Genomic DNA, 27935 nt, shown 5'->3' with positions numbered 1-27935 from the left:
CCACACTGGACCCGGCACAACTCAACCTCTCCCAGAATGGAGCAGCATCGCACGCGCCGAGGTGAGGCATGCACAGTGGCTACGGTATGCAGGCACGTAGGTAGCAGGTAGGACAGGTAGGAAGGCAGGTATAGTTAGGGAGGGAGGCAGACAGGAGTTAGGTAGGCAGGGAGGTATAGAAGGAGTTACGAAGGCAGGGAAGGAGGAAGGGAGTTAGGTAGGTAGGTAGGTTAGTATGGAAGGAGTTAATGAGGGAGGGAGGGTGGGAGTTAGGTAGGTAGGCAGGTAAGTATGGAAGAAGTTAGGAATAAAGGTAGGTAGGTGGGTAGGTAAGGAAGGAGTTACGTAGGCAAGGTGGTAGGTAAGTAAAGAAGGAGGTTGGTAGGTTGACAGGGAGTTAGGTATGGAGGAAGGAAGATAGAGTTATACGAGGATGTAGGGGAAAAGGTAGGCAGGGAAGCAGGGGAGTAAGAAGTAAGTTAGGGAAAATGATAGGCAGGCAGAGAGGTAGGGCAGTTACGGAGGTAGAGGAAGGGTAAGGTTTGGAGACAGGCAGGGAAGTAGTTAGGCGAGGAACTACGTGAGAATAGTGGCTTGGTCAAAATTTAGTTGGTGTGTGTGTGTGTGTGTGTGTGTGTGTGTGTGTGTGTGTGTGTGTGTGTGTGTGTGTGTGTGTGTGTGTGTGTGTGTGTGTGTGTGTGTGTGTGTGTGAGAGAGAGAGAGAGAGAGAGAGAGAGAGAGAGAGAGAGAGAGAGAGAGAGAGAGAGAGAGAATAATAATTATGCAAGAATGAGAGTTTTAGTACAGTGTGGTTCACTTTGGCTGGGAACGAAATCAGTTGATGTACAGTACAGTTGTGTGGAATAGTTATTGTTATTATTATTATAATTATTATTATTATTAGGCCTACTACTACTAGCAGCGGTACCCGGCATTGCCCAGACCCCCCCCCCAAAAAAAAAAAAAAAAAAAAAAAAAGCGAACACACTAATCCTATTTGTTCTAGTTCAATATCTCTTCCTACTCCAGAAAGACCATGTAGGCTACCTCTTATGCTTTTGAAGAGGGATTATAAAAGGTCCAGGAACTTTCTATTTCAGCTTTCGCAGAATAATGCACAGTATATGTGCGTACAGTACTTGTTTATTGTTACCGAACTGGAGGTCATGTGAGTCTCCATGCCAAAAACTGGGCTGCTAGGTCCAGTCGTTCGAGCGTGTATTACCGGTGACCTCCGACTGGTGACCTCAAATGATCTCGGAGGTCAACCAGATATAGCCTGTGTCCGAACTGGAGGTCATGTGAGTCTCCATGCCAGAAATTGGGCTGCTGGGTTCAGTCGTTCGAGCGTGTACCGGTATTACCGGTGACCTCAAATGATCTCGGAGGTCAACCTCACATAGCCTATGTCCAAACTGAAGGTCGTGTGAGTCTCCATGCCAAAAATTGGGCTGCAGGGGTACCCGGCGTTGCCCGGGCCAAAAAGGCGAACACTACCGGTGACCTCAAATGACTCAGATTTGAATTTTGACCCCCCTAAAACCATCCTTGGGTCACCCTGATTCTTATGGGTCTTGGGGTCTTTGGCCCTTGGTTTGGACGTGATTGAAGGACAAACAAACAACGCGGCTCTTTTATATAAATAGATAATGATGAAGACGACGACGACGACGATGATGATGATGATGTTCTCAGAATCATAATAATGTGTTAAGGAAATGTACAACGTGGTGAATGGTGAGGTGTGATGGAATAATGGAAATAATTACAGCAGTGTCAGGTGTTTATGCAAAGGACAGTGTTATCGTACTGTAACTTTCCGGCAACACAACAGATGGTACTGAAATGAGTTGGATAAAGGGCTGTCATTTGAGAAATTTGGTGGAAGAATACACGGGTTGTCTTAAGCTGACGGAACTGATTCATTCCCACACTCGAATACTAGATCATAGTTGCTTGAAAATTGATAAGCTGGAGTTATGGGATCGGAATAAGTCTTCTTGGTTAGTTACTGGTAAAACTGATCGTCCACTCTCACATTTGGTCATCTACTGAGCTGAAAGGGTTTGGGATCTTTGTCAAATTGGAACAAACACCTTACAGTAAATAACGAGGTGGATAGGACACCAGCTGGAAGGCGATAGAGCCCGTATTCTCGTCAGTTTAGGAGCTTTTTATCACGTCTTGCTCAGCAATATATTATGCCCAGTGGCTGCCGCTCAGTAATCCTTTGTATGTTTTGCATTGCTTTTCAGTTTGCAAGGAAGAAAAATGTTATCCTACCTTAACAGGAAATAAATCTTAAGTCTTCCATGACATCTCTTTCCATGTTATTCTTGCCGTGTTCACACGATTTCATTAAGCTGTGATGAGATTTTTCGAACTGTTAGGATTAAGTGGAACTTTCATGAACCCATTCGTTAAAAGAGATGCTTCCTAGGCAAAATAAATTCGCTTGATAGTAGCAAGGATGACACAGAAAAGACGCCATCGTATTCTGGAAGTTAAAAAAAAAAAAAAAAAAGTGCTAAGGAGCTGCCCATATCCACAAAATACGATCCGAGATGTGGTGGAGGAGGAAACAGTATGGTGGTGGAGTAATGTGATGGTATCTGAATGTCTAAAAAAATTTTGTGGTCTTTTCTGGGCTCAGACTTCATAATTCATCCCTCAACGTCCAGCAATCCACCTGCGTGTCTCGTACACAACTTCACATGTCACCACTTTAGCACTTAAAACCCACTGTTCATATTGGATCAAAGTGCTGTTATTCACAGCTAATGTAATGGTATTAGCAGGGATGTTTTTATTTCATGTCATTAAGCCTTTTGGAAAATCAGTTACTGCTCAACCTCATTCTGTCTAGCTGAGCAGGTTCATCAACCACAAGCAAGCAGTCACCTTCCTGTGGTAGCCAGCACCTCGCCAGGATTAGGAACAGGGTCCTTCCACATGGCGAGGTGCAGAGAAAATGGAGAAGGCACAGCCCCCAAGAGGATGTGCTATGTGTAGGAGATATGCACAATGGGTGAGTGCACGTTAACTCAGGTGTTCATCCGCCCTTTGTGACTGATAGGTAAAATATATGTCTAGGGTAACACCCAGGGGAGGTAACTGTGGTAACGTGGATGATGCAGTGGCCCTGTATTCCAGGGTAGTGGGTGAAAGACCCACCACAGGCTCAACGGCCTAAGTTACAGAGATGAGCACTGCAAATAAGTGCTTCATGATGTCTGCTACCTTTTACCTTTACCATGTAGTCTCAGCCTGAACTTTGACTGTGTGGTAAATATGGTTGAGTTTCCCACCTGGGAAGTATTATGCATGGCACGTAACTAGGCCATGGCTCCATGTCACTTCCATGGTAGTATATGCTGGGATGATGGTAACCATTCACCAACTAGTTTTTTGACAAGCTAACAGGAGCTACACCTTCCCCAAGAGTGACTCGGGACTATGCAGGGCAGGGACGCCCATCTTCCTTGAGCTGAGCAAATACTCCAGCTGCAAACCCCATGGAATATCAGTAGTCAGTTAACAAAATTCCAGTCATCACACTATTCCCTGACCCAGTCTTGGCTTGATCTTGCATCCTTTCAGACAGCAGATCACTTCTTTAGCCACTTGACCACCAACCTCAATAGTAACTCTGCAGTACAGTAGCTAAAACAAATTTTAAATAAATAAATACAGTGCCACCTATTACTGAAGTGGTTAAATTCCTGTGGGAATGATTACCATAACCCTATCCTTCATTCTCACAAAAAAAAAATATGGTGGGTATAAATAGTAATGGAGGTGGAGCCAAGTTTCGTTTGTGGTGATACATATTACAGTCCATGCATATTTTTTACAGCAAAGAGAATAGTTTTGATGTCATCCAAATCATGGAGATGAATGGAGCAGAAGGAGGCAACATGCCAGATAATGATGACGAGGATGAGGATGAGGATGAAGAGAAGAAGGTAAAGTTTTTATTTTCTCTGCTGATCATCAGATATCTGCAACACACTGTATGACTGTTTCACTCATACTAAGATTAGTTTGACCACCTGTCTGCCATGATGCTAGTGTACAATCATGATGACTGTGAAGTCATTTCCAGTGATAAAACTAAAGGCATTCATTACTGATTGAAGAATATTAGACATATTATTTCGTCAGTCCTGACACTTAGGCAGCCATGCCTGAAAGTCAAAGACAATGATTACCTGATCACTGTACTTTTCACTTGTACTGTACATGTATATTGTTGAAATTTTGATGCTGTGAGCAATGAATGGAAGACATTTGATCCATTTCACAGAGTATGTTGCCAGCTTCTCCTGCTATGGTGTTTTCCTTTTCCTGTTCATTATTACACCAACTCTTCTGAAATAATACAGTAATGAGAAATCATGTTATGATGACAGTGAGGGCAATGATAACAATGCCAATGCCAATGACAGGAATGATTACAATGACAATGATGGAGATGATAAAATGATGATGATGATGATGATGATATAGTACAGTAGTCTTAATGATAATGTTGATGATGCTAATGCTTGTGATGATGCAGTAATAATCTTTGATGGTGTGTGTGTGTGTGTGCGTGTGCAGGTGTGGCGGCGGACAACTAAATTCCTGGAATATGATGCTGAGCAACATGAACTGGAGGTGGAGATGGGCTTCATCGACCCCTCCAACCCACCCATACCTGGTTTCAACCTCTAGTGAGTCACTGGCAACTTGAAAATGGGGGATGAAAATTGGGTGAAAAATTAATGAGATGTTGTTACTGTTATCTAACCTTGGTCTGTCAGGCCAAAAAGACCCATTAACTGCAAGCAAGCAACTGACCTTACAGGGCCATTCCTTGCTGTGAAAGAATAAATGTGGAACACAGAGCATCAAGATGCAAACTGGGTAAAAAGATTTATAGGTATGAATGTGGAGGGTAGAGGACCGAGATACAGACCTCAGAAGGGCTTGGGATGAGGCTCTGCAATTTGACCTCAGGAAATAGGGACTGAAGAGAGGTACTACCAGAGATTGTGTAGCATGGACAGCTGCCATCGGGCTGCATGCATGTACAATGCCTTTAAAAATGAGATTAAATGAAATATCTCATTATAGTGCACAGTACTGCTACCTCTAAACAATTTATCTTTTCTTTTAGTACAGTATATTCTTCTTACCTCCAGTTGGTTTATTAAAATCTGAAAAGGACTCTCATAGTGAAGAGGCTGATGAAAGCTACATCTGACCCTTTCCGTTCAAAAAGTCTCTCATAAGCTGAATAAAACAATCCAGAGGGAGCATAATGTGTACTAAAATGGATGTCATCAACGTTAAGGAATTGATTAACACAGTGAAACAGAATCACTTCAAAATATTCCACATCACCACATGACATACAAGGTCTCTGTATTTACAATTTAATCAGACTTGTCTCCTTCCAAATACTCCCTTCACTGTTCATACATTCCCACTGTTTTTTTCCAGCTCTGGAAAGCATCACAGAATGTGTTTTCAGCGATGGTGCGCAGTTTTTGTACCAAATTTTCTTCCGTCTTTGCTGTCGTCTGAAACCAGCACCCTTTCAGAGTGGATTTCAACTCTGGGAACCAAAAAAAAGTCTACAGGGGCCAAATCCAGAGAGCAGGGTGGCTGAGGAACACTAGTTGTCTTGTGTTTCACTAAAAAGTCACAGATAAGGAGCAATTCGTGAGCTGGAGCATTGTCATGATGCACTATCCAGGTTTTGTTTGTCCATACCTCAGGCCTCTTCCTCCAAACTATCTCCCTCAGATGCTTCAGGATGTCAAAGTAAAACTCTTTATTGACTTTCTGACCATGTGGAACAAACTCTTGATGAATGACACCCTTAAAAAAAAAAGAAAAAAAAGATCAATGTCACCTTCACATTTCAGCCACTCTGATGTGCTGTTTTGGGTCACAGTGACGATGTTCCAACCTACTGCAATGACTGCCTATTTGCTTTGACATCATAGCTGTACATCCACATTTCATTGCCTGCTAAGATATTTTTCAGAAAGTTTTCATCAGCATTTGATCAATCAAACAGCTCTTGAGTGGCTGTGACAGTTCTCTTTTTGCTTATCTGTCAGCAGAAGTGGCACAGATTCTGCAGCAACATGATGCATCTTCAGTTTTGTTAAAATCATGTGATGTGAACTTTTACAGATGCCTACTCCATTGGAAACTTCACAGACAGCCAGGTGAAAGTTTTCACAGATCACAGCACACACTTTCTTAAAGTGACTGTCGTCTCTTGACGTGGAAAACCATCCAAATTTGGGGTCATCTTCGGTGGATGCTCCTCCTGATTTGAACCATTGGAACTACTTGTGATATTGCATATGGTTTAAACAATCCTCCCCATGAGCCTGTTGCAACATTTGAGAAGTCTCCATAAAAGTTTTTCCCAAGTTGAAATACAGCACGTTGCTCTTCTAGATCCTTCATTGTTCAATTTGCAACAAATCACCCAGTGCACTAAACACATGTTCACTCAAATGCGGGTACCTCGATGACTAAACGATATGGCATGATGCAGCTTGTGTTTGACTAAAGCCCATCATGAACATGTTATGTCAGCTTCTTGGCGCTCCGTTTAAAAAGTTCGGTTTCTTTTTGGACAGACCTCATAGACATTTACCAAAACTTAAGCACATGGTCACCACAGCAATCCAAATTCTTTAATCAAAGTAACTGCTTCAGCCATCTTCCCAAAATACTTCCCAGAGAGGCAAGAGTTTTTTAATCAAAGTATCTGCTTCAGCCATCTCCCAAAATACTTCCCAGAGAGGCGAGAGTTCATTTTGCAAGATGCATTGTGGCTGTTGCTTATATCTACAGCTCCCCAAACCACAACAAACTTCCCTCATGCACTTCACTCTTCAACATAACCTCAGCAAAGATCTCTACAAGGACCCAACTGAATTGGCTTGTTTCTTGCTGTCTACCAGGTTCATGTCCAGGTAATCTTGGGGTGGCAAGAGCTTTTTCAGTACCGACACAAAATACAACCCACTCATTCCCCACTCCAGTGCCATCCCTTATGCCATACCACATATACACAACTTGTACTTCTCATTATCACAACACATACCATCCTTCAATATAACCTCAACAAAAAGCACCTAGCTGAAATGGCTGGATTTCTGCAGTCCATTGGGTTCACATTTACATCAAAGTGCCACAGTGACAGCTACATTTTTAAGATTTCTTCCTATATCCTGGAGGTTAAGTGGTTCAAATGCCCCAGCCAGAGTGATGATTTAGCCATGCACATAGGCTCAATGCCCAGAAAGTGACTGGAGGTTTATTACTCATGCAATATAAAGGGATGTATGCTGGTCACATGCCTTAACAGTGCTGAACTGTGACAGTCTAGCCTCAGGCCCTTACATTTTAGAGGAGATAATGTGGGATTGGCAGTTACCACACTGAGAGGATGGGGGATGGCTAATGGGTGTAGAAGGTGAGAAGTGTGAAAGTTGAGGGTAAGGTTGCGAGAGACAGACCAAAAAAGACCTGGGTCGATGTCATAGAGTGTGACCTCAGGGATAAGTGACTGAATAGGGAGGTTGCTAAAGATCAAGAAGCATGGAGAGCTGCTATTAAGCGACCAAGGCTAGTGCATGCATACATATTAAAGCCTTTATAAATGATAGAGTTATTTCACTGATTTGTAAGCTCACTTAAGGACAAAATAAATGTATATAACAATACACATGAACAAAGTATCAACACCCTCTGCAAACTAATATCTGTCAACAATTTGTCTGAATTATTCTTTAGTTTATCTTCCTCACCCACAGCTACCTGCAATGGCGAACACGGCGGTTTGTGGAACACTTTGTGGTGCGACTACTGACAGTAATGCTCATCATAGTGGACATGATCCTGCTCATCGTGGATCTGTTCAACAGCCCCACCCCTCAGGACCCAATAGAGTTTTGCTCACTGGCCTTCTCCACATACTTCATGATTGAGGTCACACTGAGGATATTTGGCCTAGGGTCAGTTGCCAGCAATAGACTAACAAATAAATGTACTGCAATAGAATACCTGAATACTACCCTCACTATAACAGACTGCCTGGGGGGAAGCCTGATCTTATAAAGCTGATAGTCCAGTATATCCGATGGTCCCCCCCTGAGGTGGGACTTCAAGCACGTGTTTGAAAATAAATGAGTACAATAGCATATTCTAGTACTGTACTAAAAATGAAAACTATACCCATTTTACACTACTTTGGCCTATTGTTTTGCCCTTTTGCAGCTTATTTCTTATCCTAGTCACAGCGCTTCTTCGTGACTAGTACAGCTGTACAATTTTACTATAGTCTTCCATTACAGCCCAGGAATAATGATAGGGAGAGGGCAATTTCAGGCCAGCTTGGATTAAAAGGGTAGGAAACACTTGTATTGCAACCCACTGGGCCCCATTTAATGAACATTGTTTGTTATAGCCGACAGAAGTTCAGTGGCCTTCGTAGTGTCTGCTAAATCCAATATCTGGTCTATCAAGGTCCAATAAAGCAAGAGTCTACCGTAATTCATAACAACATTTCAGGAAAACAGGCTGAAGAAATAATAAAAGAAGAAGTTTTCAATAATGTTCTCTAAAGAAATGGGCATTCCCTATTCACATCTTTTGTACTATACACTGTTTTATAGTATAATTATTAAATATAGCACGTCTTTGTATTGGAAGTGTTGCACCTTGGCATTACAGGTATATTACACACACTGCACATGTACAGTTTACTATAAACATACAAACTTCACTGCAGTGCTCCACAAGTTGATCTACTGGTACTTAACAATGCAGTACTGTATATGTAATGTATAAGTACAGTGGCAGCTAAAGTGACAGTTATCCAGTTAGCTTAAAGAGAGCCAAAGAAAACCACTGTTCACTTGGGTTGGAGGAAATTCAGAGCAAGGCTTTTTGATGCTTGGGGACAGTAATCAGAGGTGCACAGTGGCTCCCAGGTACAATAGTCTCCCCTCCTGCATCACAACAACCAGGTGGTGGGGTTGCCACACCAATACATGTAGGGAAGGGTTTACTATCTCCATAGCCCACTCTTTTTAATTGCCATTTATGACATGCATGGACTACATGTGTACAGGTGGACAATTTCTGGTTTTATAGTGGTCAGTAGGCATCAGTGTGACAGCCCTGCCTTGTTCATTGGCCTGAAACTCAGAGGTTACAAGGGTTTTTGTTGTGTAACACTATCATGGATGTACAATAGATCAGGCTATGTCAGTACAGCCTTGGGCCCTTACACCTTGAAGAGGGTAACATGGGATTAGTGGATACATTTACTGTACAGGTCAAATTCTTTTACAACCAACCATAATGCGAATGTTTGCTTATATGATCAGCATTTTAGTGCCCTTTTTTCTATGTGCAGTCGCCATTTTTGCTTCTACAATTGCTATAATCACGTACAAAGCATCATTTTTCTGTACATGTATATGATCACCAATTTCACCTATACAGTTGCTACAGTCCCTACGATTGATATACGAATGATCATCATCCGATTGGTTTTCCATGAATGTAACCTTTTCATATAGTAAGGTTGACTTGTACTCTTTTCCCCCTAATCCCCATGGATAAGCACAGTAGGTAGATGTAGATAATGGCTGAATGATGTACAATAATTTTGATTTGTCAGTCTTGTTTTAATAATTTTAATAAGGTCTCAGTAATTATACTGTAAAATTAATTTTTACAGCAGCTAAACTGAGCCAATATTTTGTAGATGCTTTGCAGTCTTCCACAATTTACAATAAGCTTTGTTCTGAAAAGAATAATGAAATCCTAAATTATCATGACCACCAGGCCCAAGGTGTTCTTTCGAGCGTGGCACAACGTACTGGACTGTTTCTTGGTGGTGTTTACATTCATCCTCTCCGTTGTGACTGTTTGTGTTGAGAACATGTCATCAAGTCCTGCCAAGTGAGTACAATAACACCTTCAGCATGTGAAAGTTTTATTGGTTCACACACACAAGAAAATATGTAAGTAAAAACTCACTGAAACCTGAGGTCAAATATCATAGGCACAAAGTACAGGTAAACATTAGAAACACAAGAAGAAATAGAAATACCATTCTTGTACCAAATGCTTCAAGTAAAGTTAATCATTAGTACCACTGTCATTAAGTCTTCATAAGTACTGTATGCAGTGTATTGTAGGTGTCATTCAAGAGTAACTCAATACAGTACAGTAAATGCTTTAAATGCTCTCAGACAGCTCTAATATCTGACAGCTTGCAACTGGAGAGTCATAAGCAGGAAAACAAATGTATTCATTTTTTATTACGGTATATCTGAAACTAGCACTTTAACCCGCGCCGTCCCGGCGACGTGAATTAACGCAGCAACATTGCAAGGTCCCTAATTTGCACAATTTTTTCCCACGTGATTTTTCGCGAGTGATTTTTGGCATGTATACACAGGACACCTTCCTCTATTCCTCTACAAGATGCCAAGCAGGAACAATGCCTTACACCGCATAATCTCTCCCCCCCCCCCTGCACGCCATTGTCTTGGCAATTCGCCTGTTACCAGTGACCTGGCCAATAAAGACGTTCAGGGCCAGAGTGATTCCCCAATCGATGACAATGTGGAGGACAAAGTTTACATAGCATTAGAGGAAGAAACAGTCAGAAATGATGATCAGGTAATGTGGGAAAAAAAAGGTCATGAATGGTGATGAGTTAGTGAGTGAAACAATGCTTATAATGCCTATATTACTGTTTGAAAACCAATATACTCTTGTACTACATATAAATTCGTACCAAGTAAATAAATAAATACTGTTTATGAGTGGATAAAATAGTTACCCTCCCATAGGACTCGTTTTCTTTGGTGCCAGCCTGTTAGAAAACCCAGTCAGGTAAGGAAGTACTTGTACCTAAATCCGGTATTTTAAACCTCAGGTAAGCAATTTCTCTATGAATTTTCGATATTTCTCACCAAAAGCAGATGTTTGGGCCAAAAAAAAAAAGGTCCAAAAACGTCGGGATGGGGCGGGTTAAAATTGTATTTTGTAGATGTAAGCTGATAAATTTCTGGGATTTTCTGTTTGCAGAATAATACAGAACATTGTATGGGTTTTCCTCTCACATGTGCAGATTCCAGGTTTGCAAAGCAAAATAATTTGTTATTTCTGTCATTGTTTACCAAACCCATATTTACTCTGATTGTAGCTTTATGATATGTTTGTCCCGGCCAGTTCTTCCCTTGATGTGAACTCATGAGGCTTGAAATGACCATAAAATGTGCCCTTCATAAAGCTAACTCCTATTGTCTGTTTTCAGTCTGCTGGTTGCATTGAGGTTGATCCGTCTAATTAGGATAACACGGATCTTATGGGAACGAAAGCAACTACAATCTGGGGCAAGACAGTTTGTGTCCCAGAACAAAAGACGCTACCAGCAAAATGGGTTTGACCTTGACCTGACCTATGTGACAAACAGGGTCATCGCCATGTCCTTCCCCTCCACAGGAAGGATGTCCATGTACAGAAACGATATTAAGGTGAGAAATGTTACTGGTAGCAGGATTATATGAACTCTTTCATGGTTAAAACAACTACAAGGTTTGCATTTTGCAGCCAAAGGGTTATGAAACAAGTCCCCACTACAGTAGAGTACCATGTGATGTGGACTTCTGTTGAAAGAGGTGGGAAAGTCAATGATGCATAGGTTAACATGTCCAACTCACAACTGGAAGAATGCAAGCATGATTCTTGGGCCAGTCAAACTCTTGGACAAAGTTTGGTTCCCCCTCACTTCTGTTTACCCAGCAGTACATACTGGAGACCTAGATGTAACACTGAGTATTGTGGGTTATATGCTAGGGATGACCGAGACTTAGCATGAATAATTGTGTCTTAATGAGCCTCACACAGCTGTTGAGCATAAACTGATTGTCTACCATATCTTAATGACCCTCGTGCACTTGGTAAACATATTGTATACTGACTGTCTTCCTTAATGCCCTCGTGCAGTAAGTCTGCATTAATTCCAAGCTCTCCTCTTCTCCCTGCAGGAGGTAGCGAGGTTCATGGACACACAACACCCTGGCCACTACCGTCTCTACAACCTGTGCTCTGAGAGGGATTATGACGTATCTCTCTTCCATGGGAGAGTTGAACGCTACATGATAGATGATCACAATGTCCCTCCTCTTGTGTGAGTTATACTTGTACTGTGACTGTACAGTCAATCCTTGAGTAATGCGCAGTTGAGTAATGTGTTTTTGTTCGGACATGGTCAGCACAATGCAGCAGGTCATAATCAACAGGGGGAAAATCTCAAGCTTACACAGGAAGTGCCAGCTGGCCTGGTGACACAATTTGAGAGTCGTTCACAGTGATGTCACCCGCCAGACTCACCATGATTGGCCAACTTACATCCGGGTACATCCAACTCTGATGACAAAGTCAACTCCATTGTTTCAGCTTTGGACATCAATGGAGTCGACTTACATGTTGAAGAAGGGAGTGCAAGAACTGCAGCATCTCAACAATGACAGCAACGACATTGGGGGGTGGGGGGCGGGGGGAGATTGCCGCGGAGCTACGCCTCAACAACACACGGGTACCCAGCCTAACTTTTGTTTTTGTTAATGCTGTTTTAATACCATTCATGTTCTTAAGTACAATAGTTATATCTCTCTCAGTGTTTACCTGATGGTGGGTATAAGTTGGACATAATTTATGTGGGGTAGGGTGATAAGAAGGAGTAAAAACGAGAGTTTTGGAAAGTCGCCAAAACACACTGTACCGTTATACATGCAAACATTGTTTGAGTTGTGCTTGTTTGAGTAGCACGGTCCTTGTTCATTCCCTATTGTCCGCATTACTCGGTGATTGACTGTATTTTTGTATTGCTTTGGATGTCTGAGGCACAGAATCTTGTGGCATGGTTGACAGAGGTTTTGGATCAGAGGAGAGTATTTGCTGACTTGCCACAATCCATATCCCAGAGGTTGCTGAAGGTTTTTCTGGCATCTAAACATCACCAGCAGTGCAGGGTGGTCTCCTACAGCTTAAATTATCTGAACTATGGTAGCCTAATCTTGGGACCTCCTGCAACAAGACAAGGATTAGCTGTTGCCCTTTTTTTTGTTTTTCCTCATTACTTGTGACACCCTGCTTCCTTCTACAAATTCCCTGACAGGGATAGCCATGGCAGGACAGTCTCCAGGCATATTAGTTCTTTATATCTACCTCACACCTTTTGTGTATGTCCGGATCCTAAAGCATAGGTATGCTTATACTGAACTGCACTTAGGCAAATCAAGTCAGAGTGACAGCCCTATATAGGTTCAGCCTCCAAGGGGTGATTAGAGGTTTTCTAATAATGAAAAGCTGCAAAGGGGTGTAGACTGGTCATAGTACCCTAATTCTTGTGGCCCATTTGTTCATCTGAACTTAGCCTGGTGGACAGCTGGCTGAAGCAGCCCATTTCCTGTAGTCCTCCTTGTGGGAGACAGAGAGGGAGTTGAAGGATGTCTGTATAACCAGCCAGCACAACTGCTTAGTTGTATATGTGCCAGTGCATGACAGTGGCCACCCATCTACCCTTAAATGTGCTGGACTACAGAAGCCAAGCTTCATGCGCCTACACCTCATAGGGGTTAAATCAGACTGGCTGTTATAGTTTTATTACCACAGTACACTATTACAAATATTAAATGACTGCAACTACTTTGAAGCTGTCAATGGCCACCATCTTGTACATAGCTTGAAAATCCTGAATATGTATATCAACCCCTGATGATGCTGTTTTGTGATGGTTCGTCATGTATAATTACACAGTATAGCTTTTAACTGTGTTTTATGTATGTATTCCCAGGGATATGTTGAAATTCAGTGCCAGTGTGAGTGACTGGATGAATAAGGATGAGCGGAATGTCATCGCCGTTCACTGCAAAGGTGGCAAAGGTCGCACCGGCACCATGATCTGTGTCTTCCTTATTGACCTTGGGATATTCAGAGATGCAGAACATTGCCTTGGCTACTTTGGAGATCGTCGCACAGATAAGAATGTGGCTTCCAAGTTCCAAGGAGTAGAAACACCAAGCCAGGTATTTACTTAGTCTGTTCTCTCTCCTAGATGCCACAAAATGGATCACTTTTTATTTCATAGTACTGTATATATGAATGAAATTCCTTATCCACTATTTGTATATAGGGCTGTATTGGTATATTTTAATATGTGATTCATTAGTATAGTCTCCATTAGTCATCACTTCATGTTATCTTAAGTCTGAAGTTATCTGAACTTTTTGCTGTAATTTTTCAAAATGGAGATCAGTGCATTCTATTACTACAACACTGACATGTGCAGCATCATTCATGATCATATTACCAGTCTGTGTTGGACTTACATTGCACATTATGTATAACAGCATAAAGCTCTACCTATCAATGAAATGAAAAGTAAGAATTGGCAAAAAATGTTCTGCACTCTGATGCAAGAATTATAGTAACTTGAATACAATACTTTAAATAATCAACTGGCCAACTCTGAAACAGTCTTCCTTAGTTTGTGTTTCCCATAAGACTCCTCAGTCTTTTAAATGTAAGGTGTTCAGGTATTTCAGAATCAATGACCCTTGATTCTGAATGTCTTATCTTCAGCCTTGTTTGGAGGGAACAGCTTTTGCAGGCCATCAGCCATTGGTCCTTCCTTTATACATTAGAAAAAATTAGTCCAGATAGTGGGACTCATTTTGTAATGCAAGCATTATTACAGTAATGAGAGTAGCATTATGTTATAGTGCTTTCACCTGACCTTCATCCTGAAAATTATCCCATTGCAGCTTATTTCACATAGCTCAGTGGCAGGAAAAATAAATGGTATGGCTCTACATCCTTTCCGTAGCACTGTGCATCATATTCTAATGTTACCAGTAATTGATTATAACAGTTCAGTAATCAATATGGCAAGATAACAGTTTTAGGCCTTTTAGGCCAAGTTAAAGCGATAATTCAACAAACTTATGTCCGACGACAGAGCCGGTATGTGGGGTACTATGAGCATGTGGTGCGAGCGGGTAACCAACTGCCACCAGAGACCCCTATGATAGTGACAAGAATAACCCTGCATGGGATGCATTCAGTCGGTGCTGGTGATGGATCAGAGTTTTTCTTCACACTTCAGAGCCGCTGCCACACTATACCATTCCAGGCCAACCTGGCCACAGGAAGAAACTGTAAGGTTAGTTTAATTATTGTCTGTTATCTTCAGGAAAACAGTTAGTCACTGAGAGTCACCACTAGGGTAGTCCATATCACTGGAGGGCTGGACCTTTCCACAAGGGAGGATTAATTGATACCTCAAAGTGACAGAGTGGCAGTGATGATGCCATTTATGAAAGGAAAAGATTCAGGGTCTGCAACTCACACAGCTGACCTGGTGACAATGGGCCATATTATTGTGAACTTAGCTGTAGGAGGTTAAACACTTCTGCCAAAAAAAATTTATTTTGCAGATTATACCTTCTTAGTCTCTTGTATATAATACTCTACCCTTTAGATATGGTACTGGATTGCAGAAGTAGCATATAAGAATCATGCATCTTCATATTCTCTTGTACACCCCACAAATACTACCCAGACACCAGGGTACAATGGATGTGAAAATAATTGGAGAATAGCTTGTCATCTTAGAATGGTTGGTATACCTGATTGTGGGGTGACACACAATGATCTATTATAGTGGTGTATGGTGCAGTAATTATTACTGGTGGAGATACACAGAAGAAGAGATGTTTTTAGATTCTTTGGTCACATATTTTGAAATGCATGATGCTTCCAGAATTCAGATACTTTTTGATGAGTGTACATATAACTATTTGACACAGAATTCACTGTCATTATTATTCCACTTTTTTTTCCTACCCTAAGGTGACATCATGTAGGGTCCAAACTTAAACTGCAAAAATACCATAACAACATCCATCCATCCACCCATTACCCAATCTTGTTCTATCAGGAGAATAGGGGCCTTGGACTAAGTGATTCAGTTCAGGCAGTTAAAATGAGAGGGACAAGTTGCTAGCCCCTTAGTGGCATTACATGCGCAACAAACCCAAATCTCCTCTTGGAATCAGACCGTAATGGGCCACATCCAATTAGAAGGCTCCACTTCATCCCATGATCTGGTTATATGGTTACCACCCCTGTGTTGTAAATGGTTTCCTCGGTTACAGCAAACCATTAAACATCAGTCAGTGTAGAGTCACTTGAAGTGGAATGAAAAGTAATAAAAAGTAACAGGAAGGAATGGGAGTGATAGAAAGAGAGGAGGATAGACACAGAAATCAAGGAGGGCAGATGTAGGCAGCATTACATGAAGTGAGTGGATGATGTCATCACCACCGACTACTTCAAAATGAGGAGTACACTACCTGCATTTTAATGTGTCCAGTGAAAGCTTACCATGTGTATCTGCTGCTTTCAGGTAACAGTGGAAAAAATCCATGGTTTGGTGCACATCCAACTGTTCAACTCCCCTGTGATAAGAGGTGATACCAGAATCATGTTCTTCACTGACAGTGTAAGTTTACTATGAGCAATAGCTTGATAAATGAATGAATGTGTGAGGAATGCAAAGTGGAGGTAGACATGATATAGCAGAGTAGGTGGATATCATACAGTACAATAAGTCCCCATTATAAGTCACTAGTTGATGTTATTTTTCACTTTTAACTTCACAGCAAGTTTTTTAAACAAACATCTTTTATATTTCCATCAGTACATGCAAAGCTGACTTTTCAGTTTCCCCAGTTTCCAGTACCATTTACAAGGAAAAAGTCATGATATTTTGGAATACATCCTTGACATGTAATGAGGATTATCAGAGCTGCTGGTGAACAATAGACATTCAGTAGCTGGAAAAAATGTACATAGCGAACGCTCACAAACGCGCAGATATTGTCCTCAGAAGGTCCCGCTTTATGAGCTTTCGCAATATAGGGCCATATGTTTACATGTTACAGGGTATCATGGTACCCAAGCCAGCCCAGGTTCACCCTTTGGGGCAATTTTCAGGGATTTTTCCCAGGACATTTACCTACCTAATAATGACTTCATAACATACAAACACTGGAGGATTCCTCACCTTGAAATGAAGAGGTTGTGGGCTTGCTGGGGGGAGGGGGAGTAGGGTATCAAGGCAGGGCAGGACTCCTACTGGTTCCCAGCACGGTCCTCTTGCCACACTGACTCCATGGAGTCCTCATCTGATGAAGGTAAATCCTGTACATCCACAGTCCTGTTGCAACTCTTCTGCCTCCTGCATAAACCCCTCAAAGTCAAGGGAACCCACAGACATAACATTTTCCTCTGGCTTTTGCTGCTCTGGCATTTGTCAGAGATGAAAGTACTGGGTGAGTAGAATCTGGTGGCGCTGTTGTATTTTCTCTTGCCTTAGCTCTTCATACAGTTATTTTGCATGCAACACAGTGTCCAGCATATCAGCCTTCCAAACCTCATCCACTTCATAAACCATGACGGCTTCCTTGAGCACTCTGCACCACCCAAGATGTTATTTATGCGACCCATGGTCATAACTGGTACCGTGGTTCGTGTCTCAGGCTGATCCCCCTGCTCTGCCTCACAATGTTCCCTGTCGAGCTCTTCAGTGCACTGCGTGGCGTCCTCTGGCATCATGTTGTCCTCAACCACCTTGACCAAATTCTCCTCTTGCATCACCTCACAGTCAGTCATGGCTCTACACGCTCGTACCGCTTCCTGCCGCACAGCCTGTAGTGACTGCACCGCACCACCTCCAATGGCACACAACTCAGGTGCCAACTTGCACCAGGTGTGATTTATTGTTGCCACAGACACCCAATCCCACGATTTAAGAATGTTTGTGACGACATTCCTCAGATTGTACTTTTTCCAATAAGCTGTCACAGTTAAAAGGCAACACTGTGAAGGGTCAGGCTAAGGCACATGGGAAGGACCGTGCACCGGTTCAGCTGGGTCAGGCTGAGGCGAATGGGAGGGAGCTGGCTGGGGATCTGCTGGGTCACCCAAAACCTCCTCATCCGATGCCTCCAAGTCCTTGTCACCATCAAGCACATCCTTCTCACAATTTTCTGTGGCCTTCCTCAGATACTCAAACAAGCTCGTCTCATAATGGTACTTCAAAGAAGCTATCACTTCCTGGTCTAGGGGTTGCAGGTGGGAAGTCGTGCTAGCTGGCAAAAACACTACCTTAATATTTTCATGTAAACCCTCCAAGCAGGCTGGGTGCCCCGGTGCATTATGAAGCACCAAAAGGATTTTAAATGGTAGGCCCAACTCCTCACACTTTCTCTTTGCATCAAGAATAAAATATTTCTTTTACCACCTATTCAAGATATCCCTTGTCATCCACCCTGTCTCCGATTTCTCCCAATAAACCCTGGACTCATTCGTGTGTTTCAACTGTTTAAAGCATCTTGGTTTTTTTAATTTACAAACAAGCAATGACCTCATCTTATGGCCTGCAACGCTGCAAGACAAAAGTAGAGTGATGCTTACCTTATCAACTTTCCTACCCCTGCCTTGCCTGCATTCTCTCAAGATATAGGTAGTCCTTGGCATCCTCTTGTATCGCATACCCATCTCATGTATGTTATAAATTTGCCTAGCAGTATAACTCCCATCCCTGACGATTCCCTTTAGGACATCCACGAACGTCTCTGCTGCTACGGCATTTGCTGATGCTCATTCTCCTGTCACCTGTACTCTTTTCAAATCCTTCCTTTTCCTAAACTTGCCAAACCAACCACTCAGTGCCTTAAATCTGCCTGGGAGTTGGGACAGCTTACAGCAAACTACAGCATGCAGGTGGTGGACCGTCCTCTTTATGTTAATAGAATCTATTGGAATTCCTTCCCTCTCCTTTCGGTTCAAGTACATGGTCAGGAACCTCTCCATCATAATAAGAGCTGGGTCATACACTAAATCCTCTGGTCCATGGGAGATCCACCGTAGGCCCACACGGTCTTCATAATGGCGTTCCTCTTCCCCAGGATCGTATGAATAGTTGATTCATTGACCTGATAGACCTTGATGACGGCACAGTTATTTTCTCCTCTCTCCTTCAACTTGATGGCATCAAGCTTCTGCTCCTGGGTCAGACTCTTTCGACATCTCACTGGGTCACGGTGCGGCGGCATGGTCAGGCTGGATCAGGTGGCCAAAATAAAGAGCAAAGATAACACACAGCACGTGTGGAGCCAGAGTGTGGGAAGAGAGTAGGCTCAAGTGGGGCAGGAATGCTCAGTGGACTGTGACGACACCACGTGCAGACATATGACAGCCATACATCACAGGCAGATGCAACCCGCGCTATGACTATCGCTCCTCGCGTTAGCTATGTCTGTTCCTACCATGTTATGACCAGTTTTGTCTTGTAATGACTGTTAAAACCATAATTTGTGCCCTCAGGCTGCATAAACCCTATCATCGCAGCGTAGTATGGTTTTCGAAAAACTGCAGTTTTATTTTCAACTGCATTGTATCTGTCATTTTTGCATTTTTACCATTTCCTGGCCTAAAAAATTGCCTTTTGTTTTAAGTGAGGTTCGCGCACTCTGATCACGCATTAAGTGCTGCCTGTAGACACCTCAGGTATACCTTGATATACAGATGTGATACCGTTAGATGTGATACCCCAGCTTAATGACGGGGGTTGAAACACCACCATACCCCGCCTAACAATGGCCAAACCCTGGTTTAATGATGGTTTTGATTTCTTTTACCGATTTTGATGATATTTTAGACTAAAACTGTGTGTTTAGGTTGATTTATGAACTGTTTTTAGACTTGGATTTATGTTTTTTAGCCATAGGTGGGGTGAACATTGTTATTTTGGGGTACCGTTTACTAAGCTTGACTTTTTCCAGACATATTTAACGATTTTCACATTTTATCTGTTGGTTTTAGTGAGTTATTTACAGGTGTTAGGCATACATTAGCTTTTTTACAGCTAATAGGCCATTTAGATTTGCTTTAAACTTGTTCTTGGGCTCATTCAGGTGGGTTTTGGACTTGGTTGGGGGGGGGAAACCCAAGGCTGAAAAATGCACCCCCATTACTTTACGTTAAATCTACCCTGATAGACAATTCTCCGCCTAACAGTGGGTTATTACCTAACCAACTGCATCATTAAACTGGGGTATACATGTAGTAATACAAATGGAAACTTACCAGTGTTTTTGCTATGTTTTACCTAATGATTGTCTAACTTCACAGAAAGCAGTCTACCACTAGTTACCTAGCAGAAAACTGTCACCGTAGACACCTTGGTTCATCCATCTTGTGGAGGTTAGATAGCCCAGATATAGGTAGCCTGAGTGCTGCCAGTATATCTGCCATTACAGCTCATTATCATTTTGTTGCTGTCACAAACAACTTGCACATTGTGAATGGAACCCTTTGCAACTGACAAATACATGTTCTTTCTGATCTGGGGCCATAATTGATAGGGTTTAATTCACTGATCAAAGCACTTTAGGAAGGAAGAAATAATGAATTATTATCAAGCCATAATACGATTGCAAGGCCATGCAGGAACATAGGGAAAATAAAGGTCAGAAGAAACATGCAAATATCAAGAAAAAGGGTTGGACAAAAGATAGAAGAGGACAGTAAGGAGAGAAAGACTGGAGACAAAAAGGCCCCTTTCATTTACTTCTTACAAACAGGGATACTGGGGAAGTACTCTTTCCTTCCCTCCCCAAGGGGACAAAAGCACTTCAGGAAAATTGTTTATTCTGTAGAAACCCTCTAGTCTGTCCTCAGCAGACCACTGGGCATCTTAATTTTTCTGAGTCCTTTTCAGCATAAAGCATCTGTCATGCATGATACCACTCTGGATACACATGACTGATGAATACCACAGGTATCTCCAACAACACACTGAATATTCCCACTAGCATAGAATTTCAGGGTTGCCAAAAATTGTTGTGTGGGCACAAATGGCATGGAAGTGTCATGTGACACTCCCAATATGAGGCTCAACTTCTCTTAAACGAAGGAATTTGCTCATGGGGAGGCAATATTGTCTCAATGCATGTTCATTATTAATGCTGAGAGGATTCAGTGGATACCTGAAACCTTCATTCCCTTTGATGGTTGCCTGTGAACTAGATAGTTCACAGGCAACCATCAACTCCATACTGAGATAAACAGTAACAAGTCTTATCCAGTTTGTGTAGAGAATATAAAATCGGAGTTATTTTACTTAACAGTCTCAATACGGTATGGCTGTTCTGACCCAGCCTCAGCAACTGAGGCGGCCTTACTGAAGTTTTCCTTCTTGTAGGTGCTACATGTATGGGCCTTAGCGACCTACGGCCTCAAACCACCTGACACAAGGCCACGTGTAGCCTTAAACCCATTTGTGCAATCAGGCCCAGGTACTGTTGCTATGTACATTCAGATGATTATATCTGCATATTTATCTTCTTGGAACATCATGAACTGTATTAATAATTTAGGATATTGTTTGACCCGTCCTGCATCTTTTCTTTTTTTATTTTCTTTGACTAACATACCTGTACATCCAGAGGTGGCTTGGACATACAGGACTAATGCAGAAAGAAGGGTTAACAAAGAAACTGTCTTGGGATGAAGGCCATGGGAGGATGAGGAAAGGATGAAATGGGAATGACAAGTTGAAGGAGTATGTGGGGGAGTATGGATAGACAGGTATGTGGGGGAGTATGGATAGGCCCAAGGGTATTGAGGTAAGTAGTTAATACAGAAGACCCTTGCCAAAAATGAACATTGGAGGAAAGTCAGTTTTGTTAAAGCCAATAGTTTATTATATCCTAGGATCCCCCCCACAGGTGGGATTTCAAGCTTATGTTTGAAAATAAATGAGTACGATTAGCATATTCTAGTACTAAAAATGTAAACTATACCCACTTTACACTAACTTGACCCATAATTTCCCCCTTTTATAGCTTATTTCACATCCTTGTCATGGCACTTGTTCATGACTAGTACAGTACAGTAGACCCTAGTTATCCGCGTGGGTTAGGTTCCAGAGACCCCCGCGGAAGGCAAATTTCGCCGATACTAAAGTGATCATCACAAAATGGCATATTATTTCCACATAAGTTAAGCACATCCCTGAAAAAATAAAAACATACTTTAAAGTATTACAAATACATATTAACACTTACCAAAAGACTGTGTGTTCTCTTCATAACCTCCGTACAATGATGACGATTGCTGTATGATGATGATGATTGCTGTATAGATGACGATGATTGCTGTATGATGATGACAATGATTGTAGTGCAGTTCCTACGATGCCAGTGTAGTGAGGTGACAAGATGTGTGGTGGCACTGTAGGTTTGCTGTGAGTCCAGTCTGACCCTTCTGACAGGATGCCAGATAACATCTTACGCTCTCTCTTCGGCTTAGAAGGATTGCTTTATTCTTTACTTGTTTCTTGGGAGCCATTTTTCACTTACACAATGAAATATAGTAGAGTTGTAAACACGAGAAGGGCGACGATGACGTAAGTAATGAACTGATTGGTGTTTACAATAAGACTGGCGGAGTGGCAGGAATGCCTGTGGCTGCAGGTAACCTAACTATAGCAACAAAAGAAGAGCACATTGCGTGCCAATTTCAAATTAAGTTACAGAGTATAGTACAGTATTAAAATAAGTTTCATCCGCGGAAACTTAAATCTGCGGATGCAAATTCTGCGGATAAATAGGGTCTGCTGTATTACTATACAGTATTCTGTTATTACAACTCAGCAATCATGATGGGGAGAGGGCACTTTCAGGCCAGGTTAGAGCACAAAGGATAGGAAACACATGTACTGCGACCCACTGTGCCCCATTAAATGGACATTGCTCATTATAACTGATGAAAGTTTGGTGGGCTCTGTGGAATTCATTAAATCCGATATCTGCTATATCAGGGTTCATCATGGGAAGGCTTCACTGTATACTGCTACTACCACTTTTAATGACCTGCAGGACTAATAATTTGGCTATAGGCATCATAGACAAAGTTTCTTTACTGGTACATCACTAGGCTGACTTGTGATCAAGTCATTAAAAAACTGTTAATAAAAATATTATTTAGTAGTGGCTTGTGCAGTAAACATTATTTTATCAAAGCATAAAGTAACCATCTAGATATGAGAGGTCCTATTATAAGTTGAATAAAGTCATCTGGTGGTAGCCACAATAAAAATTAAGATGAGGTTGTGCAAAATATAGTCACAGTTGAGAGTACAGTCTCAAACCATATCTCACTGGCCCGGGGAGACATTTATGCTATACACGCAGTCCATTGTTTAAATGAGGAAAGAGTTCTAAAATACAAGTACTGAACAGCTTTTCACATACCATTGCTTCTGTATACTGTATTGGGTGAGAAATGGCAGATCAGCTTCATTTTTCTTAAATTCACTGTGGACCTGAAAACCAAACAAGATGTCATTAAAGGTTATGTATATGAGGACTAACTGTACACAGAATTATAAAATAGGTCCAGGCTCACATAGGAGGAATCATCCTTTAAACAAGGAGAGAAACAGGAGCCCATGTTTTATTGAAATAACAGGTCAGGAGTAAGAGCAGTGGAAATGGGATTTCACTGAGGAATGTGTGTGAAGTGCACACAGTGGATTGGATATGAGATGTGATTTGCACAGGAGGTGGAACTTGGAAGTCTGATGATAACATATGAACACAGAGTGATAAAATTATATGGTCATATGAAGAAATTTATATAAATAGGATGGTGAAAATGGAGTATGCAAGGAAGTTTTAAGGTGGGAGAAAACATGGTAGGCCATGAAAAAAATGGCTGGATATAGTAAATTAGTACAGTACCATGTGTAAAAACATGAGATATGGAAACAGAAGAGGCTTGGAACTGACTGGATCGGGTGGGTTGGATGAACTATTTATGGAGGTTCACATAAGAGTTTGCCACTTTTTTAAAACTTAATAGCCAGTGGACTAACTCTCTCTGGCAGGTGATGTCAACCATATCTGTAAACTTAAATACCCAAACTGTAAACAGCATGTGCAGATGGCTTGGCCTTTGAGGCTGAGCCAGGATTCTGGGAACCTGACTGATGAGTGATTATCTGGACTGTTTCACTGAGTATGCTGTTGATAGTTCTCTCTCTTTTGTGCATTTTATTTCCTTTTTCTGGATCCTACCTCATTCCATCCTCAGATGGGAATAAAGTCTTTAATGATGATGATGATGATGATGATGACAAATAGCCTGTTACAAATGTGTAACAAGGTCAGTCATCCTGATCACCCTATCATACACTGTTGCCATCCTGAAACTTTGCAACCATTTCCACCTCAGACAAAACATTTATACAATACATTTTCTTTATCTATGGCCAAATGCCTTAATACTGGAAGGGGTGGTCATGAACAGATCATCTCCATGTCACCCTCTCCAGTTTACATGACCCTCATTGATATATCTCCATTTCATCCCCCCACCTCATCATCAGTCCCCCCTTTCGTGTCTAGCTCACTCATATTATCTTGCCAGTCTCACATTTTCCGTTCCCTCCACACAGTCAAACCATCTCAGGGTACCATACTTCTAACCATCTCAGGGTACTGTACAACTTTCCTTTATGTTCCAATATATATTCATTTACCAGATGCAATATTTTACAGTTTAAATTTTTTTTTTTTTTTTTTAGTATTTAGAATTTTTGACAAATAAGTGTACAGTTTTTATACTGATTCATACAATGTTTGTATATTTTCTGAAATGTATAAATTCTACAACAGAGAAAAATTCCACGGGGTTATGAGAAGAGTCCATTCTTCTTCTGGTTCCACACTGGCTTCATGACTGGTGGCAGGTGAGTGGTGCAGTGAGGTGCAATGTGGTGTAGTGTGATGTGGGGTAGTGCAGTGCATTATGATGTGAAGTGTAGTGCAGTTTGGTTGGGTAAGTAGGTGTAGTAGTTGTTTCCTAGGCAGTCTGGCCTAACAGCCCAGAGTCCCTAAGGAAGGCCATGGATGAGACCAGGCTTTCCCACAGAGCTCTCAAGGAGTGTGTGTGCAATGTGGGCAATTGTGTGCAATGCAGTCTTCCATAATGTGCTTAACAGTATGGTGTGCTGTGTTGCATCCTGGACAGGCATCAGCAACGGAGTCATCCAGCCTTTTTTGATAACTCAAGAGGGCTTGATAAGCCCACATCTCGGCCTGGCCAGGTGGTCCCTGTCCTCACAAGGGAGGTAGGATTCAGAATGGTGGATATCAGGAGGCCATGCATGCAGCTGTGTGTTGTCTTTGAGTGACTGAATGAAGTGGCGAGTTTTTTGAAAATGGTGACTGAATGAAGTGGCGAGTTTTTTGAAAATGGATATGCTTCTGAAAGCTGGTCTGGGGCAGGTGGTGGGGTAGAGATGACAGTATTTGTGTATGATATGGCGTGGTGAGGTAAGAGGTCTGTAGTGAATGATGAATAATATGCAGTGTGCTGAGTGATGTGGTGTGCTTCATGTCTTATGTATGGTAACAATGATGAGGTTGAGATTAGAACAGAGTATAGAAGGGCAGTGATATACTGGTATTTGTCTCACAAAGTAAAGCATCTAGTTTGTGTACAGTGATCCCTGTGATTAGTCAGTTGGGGTGGGGATAGAGCCTACTACAGTACTGATTAGAATGAAACTATAAAATTCATGCCTAATGCTTCTTTATGTTAAATGTGTAAATCAGTGACATGTACAAAATATGAGATATCATGAGTGATGTGTGTGGTATATGGTGAATGGTGCTTGTATAGTGATGCACAGTGAGTTATGGGTGGTGTGTGGCTATGAAGTGTAAAGAAGTGTGTGGCAGTTGATGTTTAGTAAGTGGTGTTTGAAGTGTGGGCAAAAATAAGTGGTGTGTGGGAAATGATGTGTTGTAATTTGTGTGATGGGTGATGGGTGACAAGTGCTAAGACACGTAGAAAGGATTTGCAGACACTCAGAAATTATGACTCAACAATCTCTAAATCAGCTCTTTTAGAGAAAAGATGCAAATACACAGGAGTAGGGATGGTAATGAGGGTAGTACAATATATCAACTCCACAACAGAACATATACAGGCTGTAGAAGTCATGGATTAATGGGGTGAGCATCATCTACACACTTTATGTAGTGCTGCCTACTTCTTCCTTCAACCTTACCATTCATTTTCTGTGTCTGCCCTCCTTTTTTCCTTTTTCTCCCATCTCTCCAGTCACTTTTCATTACTCTTCTTTCCTTTTCAGGTGGCCTTGCATTGAGTGACAAGCCTAATGATTTCCTGTAAGCCAGGAAACCATTCACAGTGCTGGGTGGTAACCATATAACCCATATGTGTTCCCTACATACCAGCAAGTAGGTTGGCAGAGAGTTACTGCCCTTCCCCATAAAACAACTAACTCAAAGACAAACGGCCATCCCTTACAGTGTTATGGCATCTGGCCATAGGTAGATAGATAGGTAAATGAAATTCTAGTACCGCAAATTTCCCATGGGAAAAGATTCCTCTGAGCCAACTATTTTCCTGATAGGTGTTAATGTTTGAATAAGTCAATAAGATATTATACAAAATTAGTACAAAACCTCAAAACAGAGGAAAGCTTAGAGAAAAATATAGGTGATGGCAAACATCATCAATTCACTTGATGTAGTGCTGTGTACTTCCTTCTTCCTTCATCTTTATCAATCCTTTTCTATGTCTACCCTCCTCTTTTCCTACTTTTTACATACTTCCTGTCACTTTTTATTACCAATCTTTCCACTTCAGATGGCTTTACATTGAGTGACAAGTCTAATGGTTTCCTGTAGCCTAGGAAAGCACTTATAGTGCTGAATGTTAACCATATAATCAAATACTGTATCAAGTTGATGTGGAGCCTACTATAGTGCCTGTTAACTGGGTGGAGAGACACAAATGTGGTGACCATCCAGGAACCATACCTCCACACTCTACCCTGTATGTCACCGTGGCAAGATGCCATCTACCATAAAGGATCATTGGTTCACTGCATGGGACCCTTGGAGGGATGATTTCTTGCCTGTGGTTGATAGGTTTGCTCAGCCAGACAGACCAGTTACTCAACAACAACAACAAGATTATACCTAATTCCCATCCCCACCCCAACTTAAAAAAAAAAAAAAAAAAAAAAAAAAAAAAGTTATTCTCACAGTTTCTATTACAGAGAGGATACAATAAACTGAATTATACTTATTTTTCATTCAAACATGCACTCTTTCACTTGTCAGACTGGAGCTGAACAGACATGAGCTGGACAACCCCCACAAGAGCAAGACATGGCATGTGTTCCAGGAAGACTTTGGAGTCACTGTGGAGATGGAGGAGGACCCTATGACCAAGGCTTACTGAGAAGTCTGGTACTGAGGCTCATACTGTTGTGGAATTAGGACTCTCCCTAGCACCTCTTCCTTAACAGTTTGTCTGGAATAGCACATAACCCCTTCTATCCTTCCCCCCCCCCCCTGCTATCTTCAGATGCTTACATTCAGCTTTAGGGACACTTTTAAAATTTGTGGGGTTTGATACAGTACTGTATAGCCTTTGTTAACCCATCCACTACTAGAAATCTCCCTCAAACTGAATAGAATTGTCTCTAGTAGCAAAAATAAGACAAGTCATCAGAGTTTCTGATCTCGTTTGTTGTTTATGTAGTCTGTGATATAAAAGACAAGACATACAAGTGAATAAGATGGCAGTTGCATTTTCATGTAAAATGCAAATCAACTGGCAATGGAAAAAGTGCTAGAGAGCCTTCTTAGTCAATGATAATACAACCCTTGGTTTTCTGGATTTTAATATGGGCATCAGGAGGTTACATGAATGGAATT

At 41.7% G+C, this 27935-nt stretch overlaps 1 protein-coding gene across 1 annotated transcript; it reads left to right on the top strand.

Moving 5' to 3' along the window:
• LOC145402322 (phosphatidylinositol 3,4,5-trisphosphate 3-phosphatase TPTE2-like) lies at window positions 1-27518 on the top strand. The gene is made up of 12 exons (XM_080274466.1): window positions 1-61; window positions 3857-3965; window positions 4603-4715; window positions 7830-8030; window positions 9871-9987; window positions 11354-11573; window positions 12087-12229; window positions 13898-14129; window positions 15062-15265; window positions 16511-16606; window positions 24852-24925; window positions 27336-27518. Exons 2-12 carry the CDS (start codon window positions 3888-3890, stop codon window positions 27454-27456), a joined length of 1599 nt encoding a protein of 532 aa, XP_080130592.1. The 5' UTR covers window positions 1-61; window positions 3857-3887; the 3' UTR covers window positions 27457-27518.
• Window positions 27519-27935: the final 417 nt, after the last annotated feature.

Source organism: Coenobita brevimanus, chromosome 6 (assembly GCF_032717465.1).
Source record: "Coenobita brevimanus isolate Jiangsu-jjx chromosome 6, ASM3271746v2, whole genome shotgun sequence".
In the NCBI taxonomy this organism is placed as follows: Eukaryota; Metazoa; Arthropoda; class Malacostraca; order Decapoda; family Coenobitidae; genus Coenobita; species Coenobita brevimanus.
The sequence above is the reverse complement of the archived record's forward strand: the minus strand, read 5'-3'. Positions and strand labels throughout refer to the sequence as shown.